The 19,954-nt window shown below is 46.7% G+C and overlaps 1 protein-coding gene across 5 annotated transcripts in view; it reads left to right on the forward strand.

The window, feature by feature from the left end:
* Nucleotides 1–19,954, forward strand: part of SYT16 (synaptotagmin 16) — a 119,828-nt gene that overhangs the window by 77,283 nt on the left and 22,591 nt on the right. For 4 of the 5 annotated variants that reach the window (XM_079996195.1, XM_079996196.1, XM_079996198.1 and 1 more), the window contains one exon: nt 5,710–5,957. In XM_079996195.1, coding sequence (XP_079852321.1) covers nt 5,710–5,957 — 248 coding nt within the window. Of the gene's footprint in view, nt 1–1,122; nt 1,336–5,709; nt 5,958–19,954 lie in introns of all 5 variants that reach the window. The other variant, XM_079996194.1, reaches the window with a different exon arrangement.

A 19,954-nucleotide genomic window follows, 5' to 3' on the forward strand; every position in this document is an offset into this window, starting at 1 on the left:
AAGGTCAGCGGTTCGAATCCCCGCGGCGAGGTGAGCTCCCATTGCTCGGTCCCTGCTCCTGCCAACCTAGCAGTTCGAAAGCACGTCAAAGTGCAAGTAGATAAATAGGTACCGCTCTGGCGGGAAGGTAAACGGCGTTTCCGTGCACTGCTCTGGTTTGCCAGAAGCGGCTTAGTCATGCTGGCCACATGACCCGGAAGCTGTACGCCGGCTCCCTCGGCCAATAAAGCGAGATGAGCACCACAACCCCAGAGTCGGCCACGACTGGACCTAATGGTCAGGGGTCCCTTTACCTTTACCCGGTATATAATCGCCACTTTGACGATTATTTTAAATGGACGCAAGTGAATGCTAACCACCACTACAACTTCTCTCCACTGACACCCATCCTGTTCATTGGAAAGGAAAGGAAAAATTGATTGGGGTATAATGGGGAAGCAGGAGTGAAATATTTCTAGTTGATTCCGCCAATAGGAAGGGACATAGAAAGTTAAGGGAAGTCACTTAGAGGAGAAGCTATTGATGGCTGCTAGCCACGATGGTTGTGCTCTGCCTCTGCAGTTCAAGGTAGCAAGTCACTGGAAGAGAGGGCTCTTGTGCTTGCTGGTTTCCCACAGGCATCTAGTTGGCCCCTGTGAGAACAGGATGCTGGACTCACCCAGCAGGTCTCAACTTACCTTCTTCTTCTTTTGCGATCACTCGTAGCCGAGTAAAATTGTCTTCCATAAACACGGTTTTAACACTGAGTCCGTAAGTGACTGTGGAGGCCAATTCTGGATCCACACGTCCTTCCACAGTGGGGACATTGGTTTCCGGGTGGGAGCTGATCACGGTGTGGATTTGCCAAGCGTGCCTTCCTCCTAGCATGTTTCTCCCTTGCGTCCTGAGTTCGAGTGTCTTCAAAGCCCATGACGCCTTTGGTAAAGGCTGCTCTCCAACTGGAGCGCTCGCAGGCCAGTGTTTCCCAGTTGTCAGTGTTTATACTACATTTTTTTAGACACTCAGTGACTGATGCTCTAAGTGTCTTTCTTATCTGGAAACTGTCACTTTCTCTGCATCCTTCTCCACGAGCTGTCAAAATTCCTCTTTGTATGTGTTTGTGTGTGTGCTCTTTTCTCCCAGTGAATAGCTTCGGGGAAGACGAAGACCTGACCACCTCCTCGGACAGCGATGATGAGGTGATCAAGCAGTTTGAGATCTCCGTTTCGCGCTCGCAGAGCTTCCGTTCGGGAGTTTCCGAGAAAGGAACGCAAGCCGGTTCCGAGCGCAGGCCCAAATTCAACCGCTTGCTGTCGAATCACGAAGAGTACAGCTCTGAGGCCTCTGAATGCGAAGGTATTATCCAGCTCTCTCCAAAAAAAGAAACAAAGCAGTCAAACACAAGAGATGGTTTGCTCCGAGAAGTCCAACAAGGATGGACTCAGTTTCTGTGGCTTCGGAGGAAATGGCAAAAGCAGGAAAAAATGCACTGATGTGCTGGTGTGCGCACACCGTCTTCCCATGACTTGAAAGGATTATCCATTTTGAATCTCAGTTGATAGGTATAGCCTTTCATGATGAGAACGTCCAAGGTGTAACAAAACAGTCAGTAACCCAAGAAAAACGCATCTCCCAAGATTCTCTGGGTCAACTTCCCAGAGAACCTTGCGAATGGCAGAGGATTCTGGGAAGCATTCTACAGAACACACTCACTTTCCTGCAGGACATTTACTAGGTCTCACTTTGCACCTGAATTTTTATTTATATCCCACCCTCCCCGGCCAAAGCCGGGCTCAGGGCGGCTAACAACAATAAAACAGTGCAACAGTGCAACACAACACAACACTCTAAAACCATTCATTATAAAATTAATTCAAATCAAACCAATGGCAACCATTGGGCCAGAGCTCCGCGAAGATTGCCGAAGGAAGGAGTCAGGCTGTGCCCTGGCCAAAGGCCTGGTGGAAGAACTCTGTCTTGCAGGCCCTGCGGAAAGATGCCAAGTCCCGCAGGGCCCTAGTCTCTTGTGACAGAGTGTTTCATCAATGGATGAACCTCAACGCTGCCCTTCCTTGCAAGGGAAAATCTTTTCAGGAAAGCTTGTTCGCCATTACTGAATTTCTCCCTGGGGAACTCTGCAATCATTGCCTCCCCCACATTCCTATATAGTGGTACCTTGGTTCTCAAACGGCTTGGCTTCCAAACAAATTGGCTCCTGAATGCCGCAAACCCGGAAGTAAGTGCTCCGGTTTGCAAACGTTTTTTAGAAGCCGAATGTCCGTTTCAGTTGTTGTCATTGTTTCCGGGGCCCATCAGCCAATCAGAAGCTGTGCCTTGGACTTCCAGAATGGATTGAGTTCAGGAACCAAGGTACTACTGTACAACGTTGCCAAGGGAACCCCAAGATTTTACAGAACACAGTTTTCACCCACCTGGTCTGCAGGATTCAACCATCCCAACTGAATCCCTCAAACTGTAGCACCCTGCTTGTGGTTAACGCTTAGCTGGAATGAAATATTCAACGCAGCAATAGAGAAATTAAAATAATAATTTATTTGTCAGACAAATAAATATGAGGCACAGTGGTATATGGTTACCAAGCTCTGGCCTGGCCTCCTGCCATTCTGGCCAGCACTTACATTTCCTTAATCCAGCCCCCTTGCTCCTCCTGTGGCTGCCTCTGTCCAATCAGCCTGGTTGAAATTCCTATTGGCTGTTTGCTAGAACCAATCACAAAAGATACACCCATTTCCTCTTGTCCTTTTATGGGAAACAAAAAGATATATATTCTTCTATCTATAAATGACAAATAAGTAGTAATATATCTTACATGTGTCTCAACAAGGAACCTTAATTACCAGCTCACCTCGCCCTATTGCCCTCCAAAACAAATGGTTTAATCTTAAATTTTTATCTTAAACAGATGTCAAGGATCTTGAGTTCACATCATCATTGAAAGATCTCCTTCTCTTGAAGGTCTTTTAAACAGATAACCATATGTGTGCTCTAATGATGTTTCCTGCTTGGCAGGGGGGCTGGGCTGATGGCTGATGGCCCCTGTGATCTCTTCCAACTATATGAAATAAGAATCTAGCATAAGGATTTAACATTTCTTAGCTTCTAATTCCTTTGCATAATTACATTTAAGCCAATATATTTAATACATAACATAGATAGCTTTTTAGAAGAATAAACCTTTTCAAAGTAAAAAAGGAAGGAACAGTTTCCAGCCTCAAAATAAGATAGAAAGAAAACCTCTCTTCTCCAGCCAAGCCAGTTGCCTTTTTCACTGCTCTTGACCTTTCAACCTTAGGAAAATATGGCTCAAGTTTAATGGGAGGCACATGGTTTTATTTTACTATTTATCAACTCTTAATTATGTTTTCTCAGTCTTCTTATATCTTCTGTAATATGTAGGGTCAGTGTAACCTTGGCTGTCAGCCTGTAATTCCCTTTGACTTTGAGAATTGTTTTCTGCTATAAATCAGGGGGCCCCCTTGTCCAGGAGAATAAACATCTTGCCAAGGTTCTTAGGCAGCTGGTCTTCTGCCTGGCATGAACATTTGAAAATCTTTAAGCTCATTTTAAAATACAGGCCCTGATCAAGCCTTAATAAAAATGCAGGCTATGATTAGATGCCTCAAAACTGCATTCTGTAATAATAGCCAACATCCTGGCTTCAAACCAAATCCACAAGGCACGGTGGGGAGGCAAACTTTGTGTGGGAAGTGTGTAATGTAACTTCTCACTAGAAAGGCACGTCTTCTATTCTGAAAAGCCTGCGGCGCTTTTTTAATTTTTTTACATTTATAAAACCTGCCTTTTCAGCCCACCGCTCCGACGTGCCCCAAATGTATATATATCAATCGTGTCCTTGTTGATTTCGGAGCTACAATCTGCTGCGTGAGCCGAGTCCTGTTTGATTTTAGCAGAGCTGGGAGCCATCATAAGCGTAAGCCTTTGGTTTGGGGAGTGGGGAAACGCCATCTGGACCCGTTCTGTGCATAAGAACGGGACCATGTGGTTTTCAACCTAAATGCACACTTTTAACTTGGCTGGAAGCCCCGTTGAACCAACTGGGCTTGTGAAGATGCCCTGGGTTCAAGGCCACCCAATGTGGGGATTTGAACCCTGGCCGCCAGGTTCTAGTCAGTCCCTCTAACCACTCCTGGCCTGTTGGCATCCTTCTATCTTGGGAGACAATGGAGTGTGCCTCCAAGGGGGAAAGCAAACTGCTGTGTTAGCAGCGCCAAAGTGACGTCCTTCCGGTGCAAGCCTGGGCAGAGGGTCTGGAAGTCCTGGGCTGCCCAGACCACAAGACCCTCCTCCGGCCTCTCTGATGTGGTCCGAAGGAAAGCAGAGCAAGACGTTGGGCAGCAGCTTGGCTGCAGGAGTTGCCGGAAGGCAGGCGCAATGGGTTGTGCCCAACAACTTGCAATCATGGTGGGGAGCACGGAGGGTGAAAATTGTCCTCTTCACCTCCCGCCCCTACCCAGTGGGCCAGTGCTTTCCTGGGGGCGGTGGAGGATATGATACGATACGATATGATACGATAATAAACTTTATTGTCATTGTCCCATACAGAACAATGAAATTGAAAAAATCTACATCAGACATTCAAAAACCAACAAGCCTGCTATCCCAGTTATCCCAGCCTGGTTAACCACCTAAGTAATAATAATAATAATAATAATAATAATAATAATAATAATAATAATAATTTATTATTTATACCCCGCCCATCTGGCTGAGTTTCCCCACCCACTCTGGGCGGCTCCCAATCAAGTGTTAAAAACAGTACAGTATTAAATATTAAAAACTTCCCTGAACTTCCCTAAAAACTCTGATACCTCATAATTAAATACAATATACAGTGGTACCTCAGGTTAAGTACTTAATTCATTCCGGAGGTCCGTTCTTAACCTGAAACTGTTCTTAACCTAAAGCACCACTTTAGCTAGTGGGGCCTCCTGCTGCCGCCGTGCGATTTCTGTTCTCACCCTGAAGCAAAGTTCTTAATCTGAAGCACTATTTCTGGGTTAGCGGAGTCTGTAACCTGAAGCGTATGTAACCTGAAGCGTATGTAACCTGAGGTACCACTGTACTCCCACAGAGACTACCTTACACCGCGTTTAAAACCAAAATCGCATTTGGATAGAAACTGTTTCTCAGGCGGCTAGTCCTAGTCTTTATAACCCTGTACTTTCTTCCAGAACGAGGGTGGCTCCCTCAATATTGGAGGGAGGGCTCAACCCTCTGCCTACAAATATTGAGGAGGCTGAAGCCCCTTCTGCTCCCTATATCTTAGGGACTTCACTCTGAATTTGTGTAGCCCTTTTTTCTCCCGAAGATGTCATGCAAGGCAGCAGAGGTTCTGCACACTGACTTCTATGTACATGATGCACATGCTCTCAAACAGCTGCTCGTCACTCACCCTACATTTTCAGGTGTGCACTTCAAAACAAAACTCCTAGGGTTTTGGGCGAAGAGGCCCTTCAGTTCGTTCCCAAGGGAGAAGCTGGTTTGGCTCCTTCGTTGCCATTCCATTGGAAAGAGGTGTTCTTCCTTTGAAAGCTCAGGATTCCCAAATCCCTCATGCATAGTTATCACTTCTAGGCCCTGTGATGCAGGGGATTAAAGCATCTGCACACTTGAGGGATAAAGAAACGGCTGGTCTTAATCCCCACCCCCCACAAAATTATTTTTCTCTCTGCTCTTAAAATGTGCTAGATCTCGACGGGTTCAGCCAACTGAGTTACCAAGACAACCTCTCTTATCACGAAGATGACCATCTATCCCTCGACTCCAGAACGGCGTCGGAGAGCAGGGGCTCTGGGCAGCCCAAAGTGGAGGTCAGCGCGACGCCCAGCCTCAGCCGGCAAGGGACGGAAGGAAGCTTGGAAATGGAGACGGCTTTTAGCAACCAAGGATTTGAAGGGAACGACGCCACGGACAGCTCGTCGGCCTGGAGCCCGGAGGTAAGAAGAAAGCAGTTGTTTTTGCAACGTGGAGGTTGTTTCATTCCTTCTTAGATGTGTTCTCTAGGGCGGCTGCATTTCTGTTTACCATGTTTTAATGTCATGAAATGAGTTAATTAATGAAAGAGCACTGTCCTATTGGGATTTGTTGTTTAGTCGTTTAGTCGTGTCTGACTCTTCGTGACCCCATGGACCAGAGCACGCCAGGCACTCCTGTCTTCCACTGCCTCCCGCAGTTTGGTCAAACTCAATATTGGGATACCTCTCCTTTTTAGGAACGTCTTGTGCGCTCACAGCCTGGAAGGTTGTTGGTGTTAAGTCCATTTGGTATGAATGGATAATGTGTAGTTGCAGTTATGGAAAGCCCATATAGAAGATATCTATATCGGGACCGCCTCTCCTGGTATGCCCCACAGAGAAACCTACGGTCTGCAAATAATAACATCCTCAAGGTCCCAGGCCTCAGAGAGGTTAGGCTGGCCTCAACTAGAGCCAGGGCCTTCTCGGCTGTGGCTCCAGTCTGGTGGAACGCTCTGTCACAAGAGACTAGGGCCCTGCGGGACTTGACATCTTTCCGCAGGGCCTGCAAGACAGAGTTGTTCCACCAGGCCTTTGGTCGGGGCGCAGCCTGACTCCCTCCTCTGGCAACCTGCACAGAATCTTGCTTAATCGGTTGCCATTAATTTGATTTTAATTAATTTTTATAATGAAATATTTTTAGAATGTGTGATTATTTGATTGTTTGATTATTTGATTATTGTTAGCCGCCCTGAGCCCGGCTTCGGCTGGGGAGGGCGGGATATAAATAAAATTTATTATTATTATTTATTATTATTATCTGAAGGCAGTCCTGTACAGTGGACGCTCGGGTTGCAAATGTGATCTGTGGAGGATGCACGTTCGCAACCCACAGTGTTTGCAACCCGCAGCAGTGCGTCTACGCACGCGCAGGTTGTGATTCGGCGCTTCTGCGCATGCGCAAACCGTGATTTGGCGCTTCTGCACATGTGCAACTGCCGAAACCCAGAAGTAACCCGTTCCGGTACTTCCGGGTTTTGGCGGGTCCGTACCCCAAAAAAACACAGCCTGAAGCATCTGTAACCCAAGGTATGACTGTGTAGGGAAGTTTCTAATGTCTGATGTTTTATTCTGCTTTTCTATTTGTTGGAAGCTGCCCAGAGTGGCTGGGGCAACCCAGTCAGATGGAGGGGGTACAAATAAAATAATAGTAATAATAATAATAATAATACAGTGGTGCCTCGCAAGATGAAAATAATCCGTTCTGCGAGTCTCTTCGTCTAGCGGTTTTTTCGTCTTGCGAAGCAAGCCCCTATTTGCGGCTTAGTGGGTTAGCGCTATTAGCAGCTTAGCGGCTTAGAAAAAAGGGGGGGGGGAGCGAAAAAAATTGCAAGACTTGCAAGACGTTTTCGTCTTGCGAAGCAAGCCCCTAGGGAAATTCGTCTTGCGAAGCGCCTCGAAAAACGGAAAACCCTTTCGTCTAGCGGGTTTTTCGTCTTGCGAGGCATTCGTCTTGCGGGGCACCACTGTAATAATAATAATAATAATAATAATAATAATAATAATATCCCACCCATCTGACTGGGTTGCCCCAACCACTCTGGGCGGCTTCCAACATATATAAAAACATAGTAGAACATTGAACATTAATAAACTTCTCTATACAGGGCTGCCTTCAGATAACTCCTAAAGGTGGTTGTTGTTGTTGTTATTAATATGGAATGCTTTTTGACTACTACTATTATTTATCTAGCACCACCAATGTGCATGGTGGCAAAGCCATAGCTTAACTGTACACCATCTGCTTTGAATGCCCAAGGCCTTGGGTTCAGTTCCTGGCACCTTCAGGAGAGATGCCAGGGCCAGGAGACACTTTATGCTCACCCACACTTCTATTTGCCCTGCAGTTTCTTCCGTTTGGTCCATGACTTCTTGGCAGGGGTTCTAGAAGGCTTTCCTTTGCGCCACTGCTTTCCCCGGAAAGACCCGAGGTTTACCGTTATATCGGAACGAGAGTCGATCTGTATAACACCCAATTGACATTTGCTCTGATTCAGCCGTAAACAGTGGGTTTCCCCAGGGAAAGTGGTGGGACAGAAATAAAACCCTCTCGGGTGAGCCCTTCCTGTCTCAACCCTTGGAAAGACCCTGCCAATCAGTGTAGGTAGATGGGCCCATCGTCTGACCTTATATATAAAGCAGCTGCAAACCCCGCCTGCTCAGCCCCCGAGAACGTGGCGTCCATCACTTCAATTCATGCAGTGACTCTTACACAGGCATAGGCAAACTCGGCCCTCCAGATGTTTTGAGACTACAATTCCCACCATCCCTGACCACTGGTCCTGTTAGCTAGGGATGATGGGAGTTGTAGTCCCAAAACATCTGGAGGGCTGACTTTGCCTGCTCTTACAGAACACGTTTGCCTACCAGAATCCTTTTCCAGATAAGGATGTTGTAGCAATCACTATGAAGGGGATTGGGAAACGAGGGCTTTCAAGGCTTTATAAAATTCTGCAGCTGCAGATACTTCTCTCCCCTCCACATGCTTGACAGCTATTATTGAAATACGTCAGTTTGCAGTTTTTTTAAACATAAAATCTTTCTGGCAGATTCAGATTACCAAGCAAAAGTATGGTCTGCTGAACATAATGCTAAGCCCATGGTTATCATTAACCAAAGTTAACAAAACCACAGTTAAAACAGCGGCACTTGGCAGATGGCTACTTAGAATTTGGTTTGTTCCCTACAAACTGGGAATATCTGCTTTTCACTAGTGGCTCTGTAGGTTTGAGTCATTGATGACTCCTTAGCCATAGTTAAGGCAGTTGATAGTCTAGCACCCCCTAGTGGCTTGAAATTCTGCCCCCTCTGAATGACACCCTGGTAGCAAGATGGCTGATCAGATATCTTTATGTCCTTCTGTCCTCAGCTCTTCCTCCTCCTCCTCTTCCTTCTAAGTTGATAGATTTTTTCTTGTACCTATAGCACCCAGAAGCAGTCTGATATGTTTCAGATCCACTCTGTTTCATTCCAGTTCAATCTGTTATTCGGGTTTGAAGATGCCCTGTTAAATCTCAAGTTCTATTTCCACCTCATTGACAATAATGGGGAATCTAAAATAGCTGCAGCATCTTCCTTTTTTACTTAAGTGGATGAAATTTGCAGGCAAAGGAGCACCTGCCGTTTTCTGTGTGTCAAGATCCACCCAGAGGTCTTTGTGCAGAAAAATATATACCCTCCCTAAATTTTTTTAGTGCCTACCACAGCTGATGAACATTGTGGGCCTGGTTGCCCTTTCTGAGGGGAAGTGCATCAGTTCTCCTGCAAGGGCTCGTGTTACAATTTCAAAGCGGGAAAATAGAGATCCACGTTTCCTCCTCTCTCTCTTTTTTTGCAAGGGGACATGGGGCCTCCCACGTGTCAGAATTTCTCTGTGGCTTTTCAAGTCTTCCTGAGCTTCCCCTGTAAAACCAGTGTCAGAGATTAAAAAGAGGAACACAGGGAGACTTGCAAAGCACTCTTTGAAGCAGCCTCCACCCCTTCTTTTAAAGGAGCCTGTTTCAAAGGGTGCTTTTGGCTTTGCTTGCAAACTATGCCTCTTTTTCTCCTTTCCCCTTCATTTGAAAGAGGAGATTTCTCCAGTCCTCTGCCTTTGCTTGAGATATTGGAAATTAGAAGGTAAGGAAGAGACATGCAAAGACCTTTGCAAGTCTCCCCCTTCCCTTCCATTTTAAATCCCCACCCTCTCACGGATCTGCTCCCATCTCTCAGCTGTGCTCATCAGCCAATGAGCAGAGATTAAATTCTGCTGCCTACGCTGCAGGGTTCTCTTCCTACGTTATGAATTATAAGATGCAGAGGTAGATGTGTGTGTGTTTAACCAGCTTAATTGTACTCAAATCTTACAATACTTGTCTGTTTATTTATTGCTATATATCCCACCTTTTCCTCCAAGGAGCTTGATAGCATACACGGTCCTTCCCCTCCTCATCTGATCCCCACAACATCCCTGTAAAGTAGGTCAGGCTGAGAGGCCGTAACTGGCCTAAGATCACCCAGTGAGCTTCATGACTGAGCAGGGATTTGAACGCAGGTGGTGCTGTGGTCTAAACCACAGAGCCTAGGGCTTGCCGATCAGAAGGTCGGTGGTTCAAATCCTCACGACGGGGTGAGCTCCCGTTGCTCGGTCCCTGCTCCTGCCAACCTAGCAGTTCGAAAGCACGTCAAAGTACAAGTAGATAAATAGGTACTGCTCTGGTGGGAAGGTAAACACCGTTTCCTTGTACTGCTCTCATTCGCCAGAAGCAGCTTAGTCATGCTGGCCACGTGACCTGTAAGCTGTACGCTGGCTACCTCGGCCAGAAAAGCGAGATAAGCACTGCAACCCCAGAGTCATCCGTGACTAAACTTAACGGTCAGGGGTCTCTTTACCTTTAACTTTTACCTCCCAGGTCCCAATCCAACGTTCTAACCACTACACCACACTACTTCACCACCCAGCCTTTTTTTAAAAAACAAAGGTTTGCCATAGGTTTAAGTGCTGTGTACAGTCCTTGTAGAACAAGGAGAATGGGGCTGAGGGAAAAAACCCTGCTTAGGGGCTGGAGGGAAGAAAGTAGAAGAAGAAGAGTTTGGATTTGATATCCCGCTTTATCACTACCCAAAGGAGTCTCAAAGCGGCTAACATTCTCCTTTCCCTTCCTCCCCCACAACAAACAGTCTGTGAGGTGAGTGGGGCTGAGAGACTTCAGAGAAGTGTGACTGGCCCAAGCTCACCCAGCAGCTGCCTGTGGAGGAGCGGAGACACGAACCCGGTTCCCCAGATTACGAGTCTATCTCTCTTAACCACTACACCACACTGGCTCTCTAAACTAGGATTCAACTGTGGGTTGCAGTCTTGATTTGTAATAGCGCTTAAACCAGTTCCCTGGTTTGGATGTCGCCGGAATCTGCAATTTTAACAAACCAAGAAGACGAGCCATGGGGAGAGCCCTGAAGCTTGTCGCTTGTTCCATCACCAGCACACAATGGTTTGTTGGGCTAAACAAGAAGCAGCAAAGTTGTATGTGCTTGGATTTCATTCAGCCTCCTCTGAGTACCTTGTCTGGCTGCATTGTGGGGCTGAGATAAAAGGCTGCCTCTGCTATTCTTATATTCTAAAAATATTTCCGGTATCTTAAAACTCCATTCAAACATCCACTTATTTGGATTTTTACATTTTTTATTTTAAAAGAACCCTTCGCTTTTGATGGTGGAACCACAAAAACCATTTCAGGGCCATTCCCATAATTGCTTGCTTTGTTAGATGGATGTTGCTTTTCCCCTTTTCCTCTTATTTGCTTATTTTTTTCTTCCACCACACGTATATAAATTCAGTTGTTGTATTGGGAGTGGATTGCAGTGAAGGACGTATTCAGCTAAATCTAATGCTGATGACATCTTTCCGCCGGGCTCAAACGAAGAACATTGTTTGAGCTCGGAAGAGAGTTGTTCAGTCTGCACAGGCTTGGAAAATGAATGCGTTCAGCAAGCATTTCTAAGGAGCAGAATTATGAAACAGGATGGGAAGAATGCCAAGCATGTTGGTGCTCCAACCAGAAGAGGCAGGTACGTTAGGCACAGGTTGTCTGTTCCTTACATCCCAGGTAACTCTGGCCAGAAGGAAGGAGCTGCTCACAGCCAAAACCCAAATTCCTTAAGCCAGTGAGTTACGTCGCTTTCAGATGTGGCAAAATATTCACACACACCCCATGTGATGGGGAATCATGGGGATTTACAGGGAGTAAGAAGAGTCCCTTGCCAACAAAGGTCCGTATAGTTAAAGCTACGGTTTTCCCAGTAGTGATGTATGGAAGTGAGAGCTGGACCATAAAGAGGGCTGATCGCCGAAGAATAGATGCTTTTGAATTATGGTCCTGGAGGAGACTCTTGAGGGTCCCATGTGTTGGAATTCTGCCTCAGTCAGAGGAATGTGCCTACCTCTCCAGGCACCGGCTGAATTCCTTTGACCTCCCTCGTGTGACTCCCGGCAGCAAACAGGCGAGGTCTGTGTCGGCGATTCTTCCCAGACTGTGAGAAAAACACACCACTGCTTCTCCCTCCTCCCTGCTTCCCAGGGAGGGGAATCAGACTCAGACAGAAACGTATTTACATGTCTTTATTTCTGTCTTTAGCAGCCATACAGATAAACATGTCTGCACTCTTCACAAACAGCAGAGAGAATCACTAACTCCACCCTTGTACATCCTTGTACATCCTTGTCACACCCTTGTACATCCTTGTCACACACTGAGCTCACATCCGGTGCTCAATGGACTGCCCCTTTCTTGCCATGGTAACAGTCACAAACATCCTGTCTGGCTTTCCAGCCACCAGCAGCTGATGTAGCTGCTGCTTGCTGCTGCATTGCTTCTTTATAGTAACATCCTCCCCCTAAAGAATCAATGCGTGCAGCGTGCAATGCCTGATCCAGAGAAGAAAACAAACAGTTGTTATATGTATAACATTCCCCTGTTGTTTCAGTTCCACCCTTGGAACTACCCGCCACTGGTTTTACCAATGTACCTCTCTGGTTGTGTGACTTCCAAGGAATGAGTGCATCTGCCTTACCTTGGTTAGCAACTCTCTGTTGTGCCTTTGTCTCTGACTCAGACACAATTTCAATTTGACCTTGGTCGTTTACAACAGCAAGACATGCAATAGCTAGGTTGGCAAACTCTTTTGAATACCTCTTGGGTGGTACTCCCTTCGTTGCTCTCTCAGACCTACGTAAGAGGTGCTGCTCTTCTCTGCTTTCTGGTTCAGCCTTTGGACTCTTTGGAGAACCAGTACTAAGCGTAATCAGTGGTTCGTCCTCCTCCTCTGAGGGTCTAGTCATTATGTGAGATTTTCTCTCAATGACTGTGACAACTGAGCTGTCTGAGCTATCGCTGTCATCATCAGTACTACTGAATTCAATAAAATCAACATCATCATCATCAGACTCATCATCATCCCCTGTGGGAAATGTGTGAACAATCACTCTCTCCTGTTCAGGAGCACTCTCTAGGAATTTTGTGAGAATCACCTGACCAGATTCAGACAAAATTACTCTGTAGAGACCCTTTTCATAACCCACAAAAATGCCTCTGGCATTCTTTACTCCACCCGGAGCTTCTGTCCTCACATGAGACCCAAAAACCTTGAAGTGGTCAACAGAAGGTTTTCTGTGGAACAGTTTCTCAAAAGGAGAACTTCCCAACTCTGTTGAAAACTTTCTCAACCACGTATAACAATACGACATTAGCGACTCAGCCCAGTACTCATGTGGCAGATGTGAACTTAGCAATTGCGCCTCCATTCCCTTTTGCAATTCTTTGTTCACCCTAACACAAACACATCTCTTCCATGCTTCTTCGGAAGCAGCAATTTTGTGTCTTATTCCTTTCTTCTTCAGGAACCTCTGGAAATCCTGTAAGAGAAAAATTGGCTTCTCATCTGTGCAAAGACAATCTATGTCAGCATCATGCATATTTTTAACCTTGTCACAAAACTCTTTAAACCTTTCTAAGGCTTCTTTTGGTCTCTCCAAAAGATAAATCCAGACAAAACCTGTGAAAGAATCAACACATATTAGGTAATACTTTGCATTGCCTCTAGAAGGTGCTAGAGGACCAATCACATCAGCATACACCCGCTGAAATGCCCTGTCGACCCTCGAGGTGACCTGTTTGGCGTTCTTCTTGGCTACACCTGCAAAAGAGATCATGTTAGAATTACAATTCATGTAATCACTTTGATCAAACGTCAACAAATACAGTCCATCTTTCTCTTTGGCAGAAAGATACAGCTCTCCATCTTTGTAGATTTCGCAGCACTCATTATCATAGGACAGTTTTAGTCCCTTCTTAGCAATCTGCGATACGCTGAGCAGATTGTACTTCAAATCTGGAACCAAATAAACATTGTTTATAGTCAAGTTCAGACTTTCAAGATACACAGTTCCAATTCCGGTCGCTTTCAGCTCCTGACCGTTGGCCTGTTGTACAACGAAGCTTTGCTTCTTAAACTACGAAAATAGATCCCTGCGTGCTGTCATGTGAAACGTACACCCCGTGTCAATGACAAAAGCGTTCCCCACTTCTGGCGTGGTTCCTTTTGACATCAAAGCCTTTGCAGGCTTCGCCTGTGACTTGGTATGACTTTTGCCTGACGCCTCAGACTTTGTGGAGCTTCCCTTGTGCTGACGTGGCTTCTTACAGTTCCGCTGAAGATGCCCAGTCTGTCCACAATTGTAACATCGGACAACGTTCAAAGCTACAGCGTTTTCTCCAGTAGCTACAGCAGTGGGGGTGTTAGAACTCCGTTCTTCCCTCCCCCTGTCCTTGACCTGCAGTGCAGCAAGTCTGTCATGTTCATTAAGCACAACTGCATAGACCCTCTCCGAAGTTAACTGAGCCGCTGGTAGGGACCCCAGCTGACTGGCAACGGATTTGTAAGTCCGATTCAGGCTGTTTATCACCATGAAGCAAAACACTTCCTCCTGCAGACGGAAATTGCGTTCCACTATCTGTTGGCGCAGATATTTCATTTCCGTCAGGTGCGCTTGAACATCTCCATCAGGTGCAAGCCTCAGGTTGGTCAGCTTTTCAAAATACAGCAACGCTGAAGAACCTGCATCTCTCTGATGTGTCCTTCTCAGCGTGTCCCAAACGTCTTTCGCGTGCTGTAAATCCTGTATATGCACAAGCTGCGAGTCTGACACACACAGAATTATAGCTGTTCTGGCCTTCACATCCTGTGACTCCCAAGCACGCGTTGGTGCTGCAGGGATGGGGTTCTCAATCACCCCAAACAGTCTCTGATTCTGCAGCAGGGCCTTCATCTTAATAGACCAAGATGCATAATTGTCATTGGTCAGGAGGGGTGGAGAAGGCAGGGCTCCCCCCTTCTTGGCATCCATTTTGAGTCCTTTGCCTTAACTCTCAAACACAAGCCTCTAAAATCCAAAAGCTGGTTTGTTTACGCTCTTGGGCACCTGGCAGCTCTAACACTGGCTGCTTGGAAAGTCCCTTCCAACAGTTCGTCAAAACAAGACATTGTTTTTGCCTCTCTGAGGCATAGCCTGATAGCCCAGCCCTTTTGAGTAGCTTTCCACTCCACTGGCGGGCGTTGCTTAGCAACAGTGCATTCCTTTTCTTGTACAGGAAACCACAAGAATTCCTGGAATGCAAGCCTCTCTCACTTGGAGCTGTTTTCCCAAACGCTGCTCCCGTGAAGCAGAAAATGAATCAATCTGCTTTCACACTTCTAAGCCCGAAAATCTCATACCTTGGGCTCCGTGGCTTGGCTGTCAGCTTCTTCTGTTCAGCGTCTGGCTGCAGAGGATCAGCTCCTCACTTCAGGCTTCCATGGAGAGAGATGAAAACAGCAGCTCTGCTACTATTTTTGCAGACTTCCATGGATCGAAGAAACCATCCTCTGCTACCAATGTTGGAGTTCTGCCTCGGTCAGAGGAATGTGCCTACCTCTCCAGGCACCGGCTGAATTCCTTTGACCTCCCTCGTGCGACTGACGGCAGCAAACAGGCGAGGTCTGTGTCGGCGATTCTTCCCAGACTGTGAGAAAAACACACCACTGCTTCTCCCTCCTTCCTGCTTCCCAGGGAGGGGAATCAGACTCAGACAGAAACATATTTACATGTCTTTATTTCTGTCTTTAGCAGCCATACAGATAAACATGTCTGCACTCTTCACAAACAGCAGAGAGAATCACTAACTCCACCCTTGTACATCCTGTACAGGTCATATGGTCACACTGAGCTCACATCTGGTGCTCAATACGGAGAATGGACTGCCCCTTTCTTGCCATGGTAACAGTCACAAACATCCTGTCTGGCTTTCCAGCCACCAGCAGCTGATGTAGCTGCTGCTTCTTTCTTCTGCATTGCTTCTTTATAGTAACACCATGGACTGCAAGAAGATCCAACCTATCCATTCTGAAGGAAATCAGCCCTGAGTGCTCACTGGAAGGACAGATCCTGAAGCTGAGGCTCCAATACTTTGGCCACCTCATGAGAAGAGAAGACTCCCTGGAAAAGACCCTGATGTTGGGAAAGATGGAGGGCACAAGGAGAAGGGGACAACAGAGGACGAGATGGTTGGATAATGTTCTTGAAGCTACCAGCATGAGTTTGACCAAACTGCAGGAGGCAGTGGAAGACAGGAGTGCCTGGCGTGCTCTGGTCCAGGGGGTCACAAAGAGTCGGACACGACTGAACAACTAAACAACAACAACAACAAGAAGAAGAGTCCTGCTGGATGAGACCAAAGGTCTCTCTCCCCATCCCTCACCCCCACCCCCGCAGGTCAACACAGACTTTTGGGCAGGACAAGTGCCCTGCCAAAGTCCTTTGTCAGTGCTCCCCAAGTGCCTGGCAAAATACTTGCTCTTGGGTCCTTGGGCTACTGCAGAAAAAGGGGTTTAGCCAGCCCTTTGTTTTATGCTCGAAGAGCTTATACCCTTTAACATTCATCTGATGAAAATAGGGACGTTTCTTCTTCTTCTTTTTGTATATAGTGGTACCTCGGGTTACATACGCTTCAGGTTACATACACTTCAGGTTACAGACTCCGCTAACCCAGAAATAGTACCTCGGGTTAAGAACTTTGCTTCAGGATGAGAACAGAAATCGTGGTCCGGCAGCACGGCCGCAGCAGGAGGCCCCATTAGCTAAAGTGGTCTTCAGGTTAAGAACAGTTTCAGGTTAAGAACGGACCTCTGGAACGAATTAAGTACTTAACCCGAGGTACCACTGTAATTTTTATTAAATTTTCTGTTTTGCATTTCAGAATATTCATTTCTACAACCTTAAAATATAAATGACTTCCCTTCTTCTCTTTCTATGGTTCATTTTGTATAACATAAATCCCTGAATACAGTCGTACCTCAGAAGTTGAGCACCTTGCGAGTTGAATGTTTCGGTTCCTGAACGCCACAAACCCGGAAGTGAGTGTTCTGGTTTGCAAACGTTCTTTTGGATCCTGAACGTCCAACGCAGATTCCGCGGGTTCCGATTGGCTGCAGAATCCTCGGCGCTGGACCTCAGTGTCCGGGCTGAATGATGGGGGTGGAGATGCTCCTTCAGGTATACTGGCCTGAGGCGTTTTAGGGCTTTAAAGGTCAGCACCAACACTTTGAACTGTGCTCGGAAACGTACTGGGAGCCAATGCAGATCTCTCAGGACCGGTGTTATGTGGTCCTGGCGGCCATTCCCAATCACCAGTCTAGCTGCCTCATCCTGGATTAATTACAGTTTCCGGATCACCTTCAAAGGTAGCCCCCCGTAGAGTGCATTGCAGTAGTCCAAGCAAGAGATAACCAGAGCATGCACCACTCTGGTGAGACAGTCCGTGGGCAGGTAGGGTCTCAGCCTGTGTACCAGATGGAGTTGGTAAACAGCTGCCCTGGACACAGAATTGACCTGTGCCTCCATGGACAGCTGTGAGTCCAAAATGACTCCCAGGCTGCACACCTGCTCCTTCAGGGGCACAGTTACCCCATTCAGGACCAGGGAGAGGCCATGGGATGCTCCCTCACTGCCGCAGCTGCTCGGGACAGGTGCCAGCTCACCCACCTCCCCGAACTCTTGGTGGTGACACTGGCAGGGGAATTAGGGACATTCTGTGATCAAATCAGAAGCCAGGATGGCTTTTGTAATTCCAGGGCTGTTCCTGGAAAATAGGGACACTTGGAAGGTGTGAGAGCTCTGAGCACAGGGCTTGCAAAACCCTTAGTGCATCCCTTCCCAAACACCCAACGGCCAGCTGGCAATCAAGGCAACGTGCAAAGAATTAAAACAGCAATCAGCGGCAGGAAAACATCAAGATGGTTTTAAACAAATCAAGGTTAAAAAGCATCAGTGGAAACAAAAGCCGTTCAGCTTGGGTAGGCTTCCTCTAGTCCTTGAATGTCCTGTTCTTTTCAGCACGTGCTCATGTTTAAATAGAAAGGAGGGGTCTCTATAGCAACTCTTTCTAGTCTGAGATTAAAGAGCACCTTCGAACAGGAAACACATGCACCCAGGAAGCTGAACACCTGACTTTCTGTCTGTCTGTCTGTCTGTCCGTCTGTCCGTCTCTCTCTCTCTTCCCTCCCACCCTGGTTTTGTTTCATCAAAATAAATGTTCTGCAAAAAGGCAGAAGGGTTTGCCCGCAAGACTCACTGGAAAATACAAAAAAACTATGGCTCAGTTTCACATTTAGCCAGAATATGCTCATGTGCAACTCAGAGGTGAGGAGGTGGAAAGCATTTGTGTTGTTACAAAAGTTGGTGCCCCCACTCTCTACAAGATTCCATGGGGACCCAGGCACTCATCCAGGGTCTGTGTTCCTTTGGAGAATTAAGACATGGCAGAGATTGTCATTGCTTTAAGAAATATGGCTCATTCACCTATTGACACCTTCAGTCTGCATGGAGGGAGTCCAGATCTTACAGCATGGTCATTTGAAGATGGGCTTGTACCCCACAGCAGTGCAGTCCTGGGGTCCATGGCATCTTTCCCAGCCAGCCTTCAGCCAACCTGCCCAAGATGGATCCTAGTCTCTCTCCCCTTCTTCTTCCCAGCACACCTTGCTAAAAAACCTCTCTTTTCCTGTCACCCCAGGTCAATGAGGGAGGACAGTTCTCTTGCATTGCCAATGGCCCTCTATTTTTTCTTGATGGCCTTAGCTTGACTGGGTCATTTTGCCTAGGGTAGCTGAGGAATTCCTCTGTAGTTTTTATTTCTCCCTTCATGCCACAAATAATCAAAATCCTACCATTTATTAATTTCTAGGGTTTAGGGAGTTATCGTCCCTCCCCCAAAGAATCTACAACAGTGTTTATGCTTTGGCTTTGTTACCCTGAAGGCGTAAGAAAGATGTTTGCAGCACAGTTGGCTAGGAATTAGGCCAGCCTCCCACACTGTAATTTTCAAGGCACAATACACTTCTGTATTGTACAAATGTGTTGAAGGAGAAATTATCGCAGGTTGAAGCACCTGCAGAAGGCCATGGGTTCAAGGTGCCAGAAAAAGCTCACCGTTATTTATGCTACTTTTTTTTTGCAGCAGTAGTGATGGCTTTCGGGGATTAGCCTGTTTTAAGCTGGGAACTCATGATTCTCTCATGTTATGCCTCAATGCTTTCTCCAGATTCCTGCACTGAGAGCCAGTGTGGTGTAGTGGTTAAGAGCAGTAGACTTGTAATCTGGTGAACCAGGTTCGCGTCTCCGCTCCTCCACATGCAGCTGCTGGGTGACCTTGGGCCAGTCACACTTCTTGAAGTCTCTCAGCCCCACTCACCTTACAGAGTGTTTGTTGTGGGGGAGGAAGGGAAAGGAGAATGTTAGCCGCTTTGAGACTCCTTAGGGTAGTGATAAAGCGGGATATCAAATCCAAACTCTTCTTCTTCTACTTTCTTCCCTCCAGCCCCTAAGCAGGGTTTTTTCCCTCAGTCCCATTCTCCTTGTTCCTTCCGTTCTTCAGCTGCCATCACCATCCACCCTAATTCCTCCTAAGCTCTTTCTTCCTCCATCTGTTCCTCCCTGCTTCTCAGACCACTGTGTGACTATCGATGGCTACTGTTTGCCTCTGAATATCAGTAGTTCACTCCTTCATGGCAAGTTCTTAAAGAAATGGGAGTGCCTGATCACCTCATCTGTCTCCTGAGAAATCTCTAGGTGGGACAAGAAGCTACAATTAGAACTAGATATGGAACAACTGATTGGGAAAGGAGTACGACAAGGCTGTATATTTTCTCCCTGTTTATTTAACTTATATCCAGAATTCATAATGCGAAAGGCTGGACTGGATGAATCCCAAGCTGGAATTAAGATCGCCGGAAGAAATATCAACGAGCTCACATATGCAGATGACACAACCTTGATGGCAGAAAGTGAGGAGGAATTAAAGAACCTTTTAATGAGGGTGAAAGAGGAGAGCACAAAATATGGTCTGAAG

The sequence above is a fragment of the Podarcis cretensis genome (genome assembly GCF_951804945.1).
Source record: "Podarcis cretensis genome assembly, chromosome: 1".
NCBI lineage: Eukaryota > Metazoa > Chordata > Lepidosauria > Squamata > Lacertidae > Podarcis > Podarcis cretensis.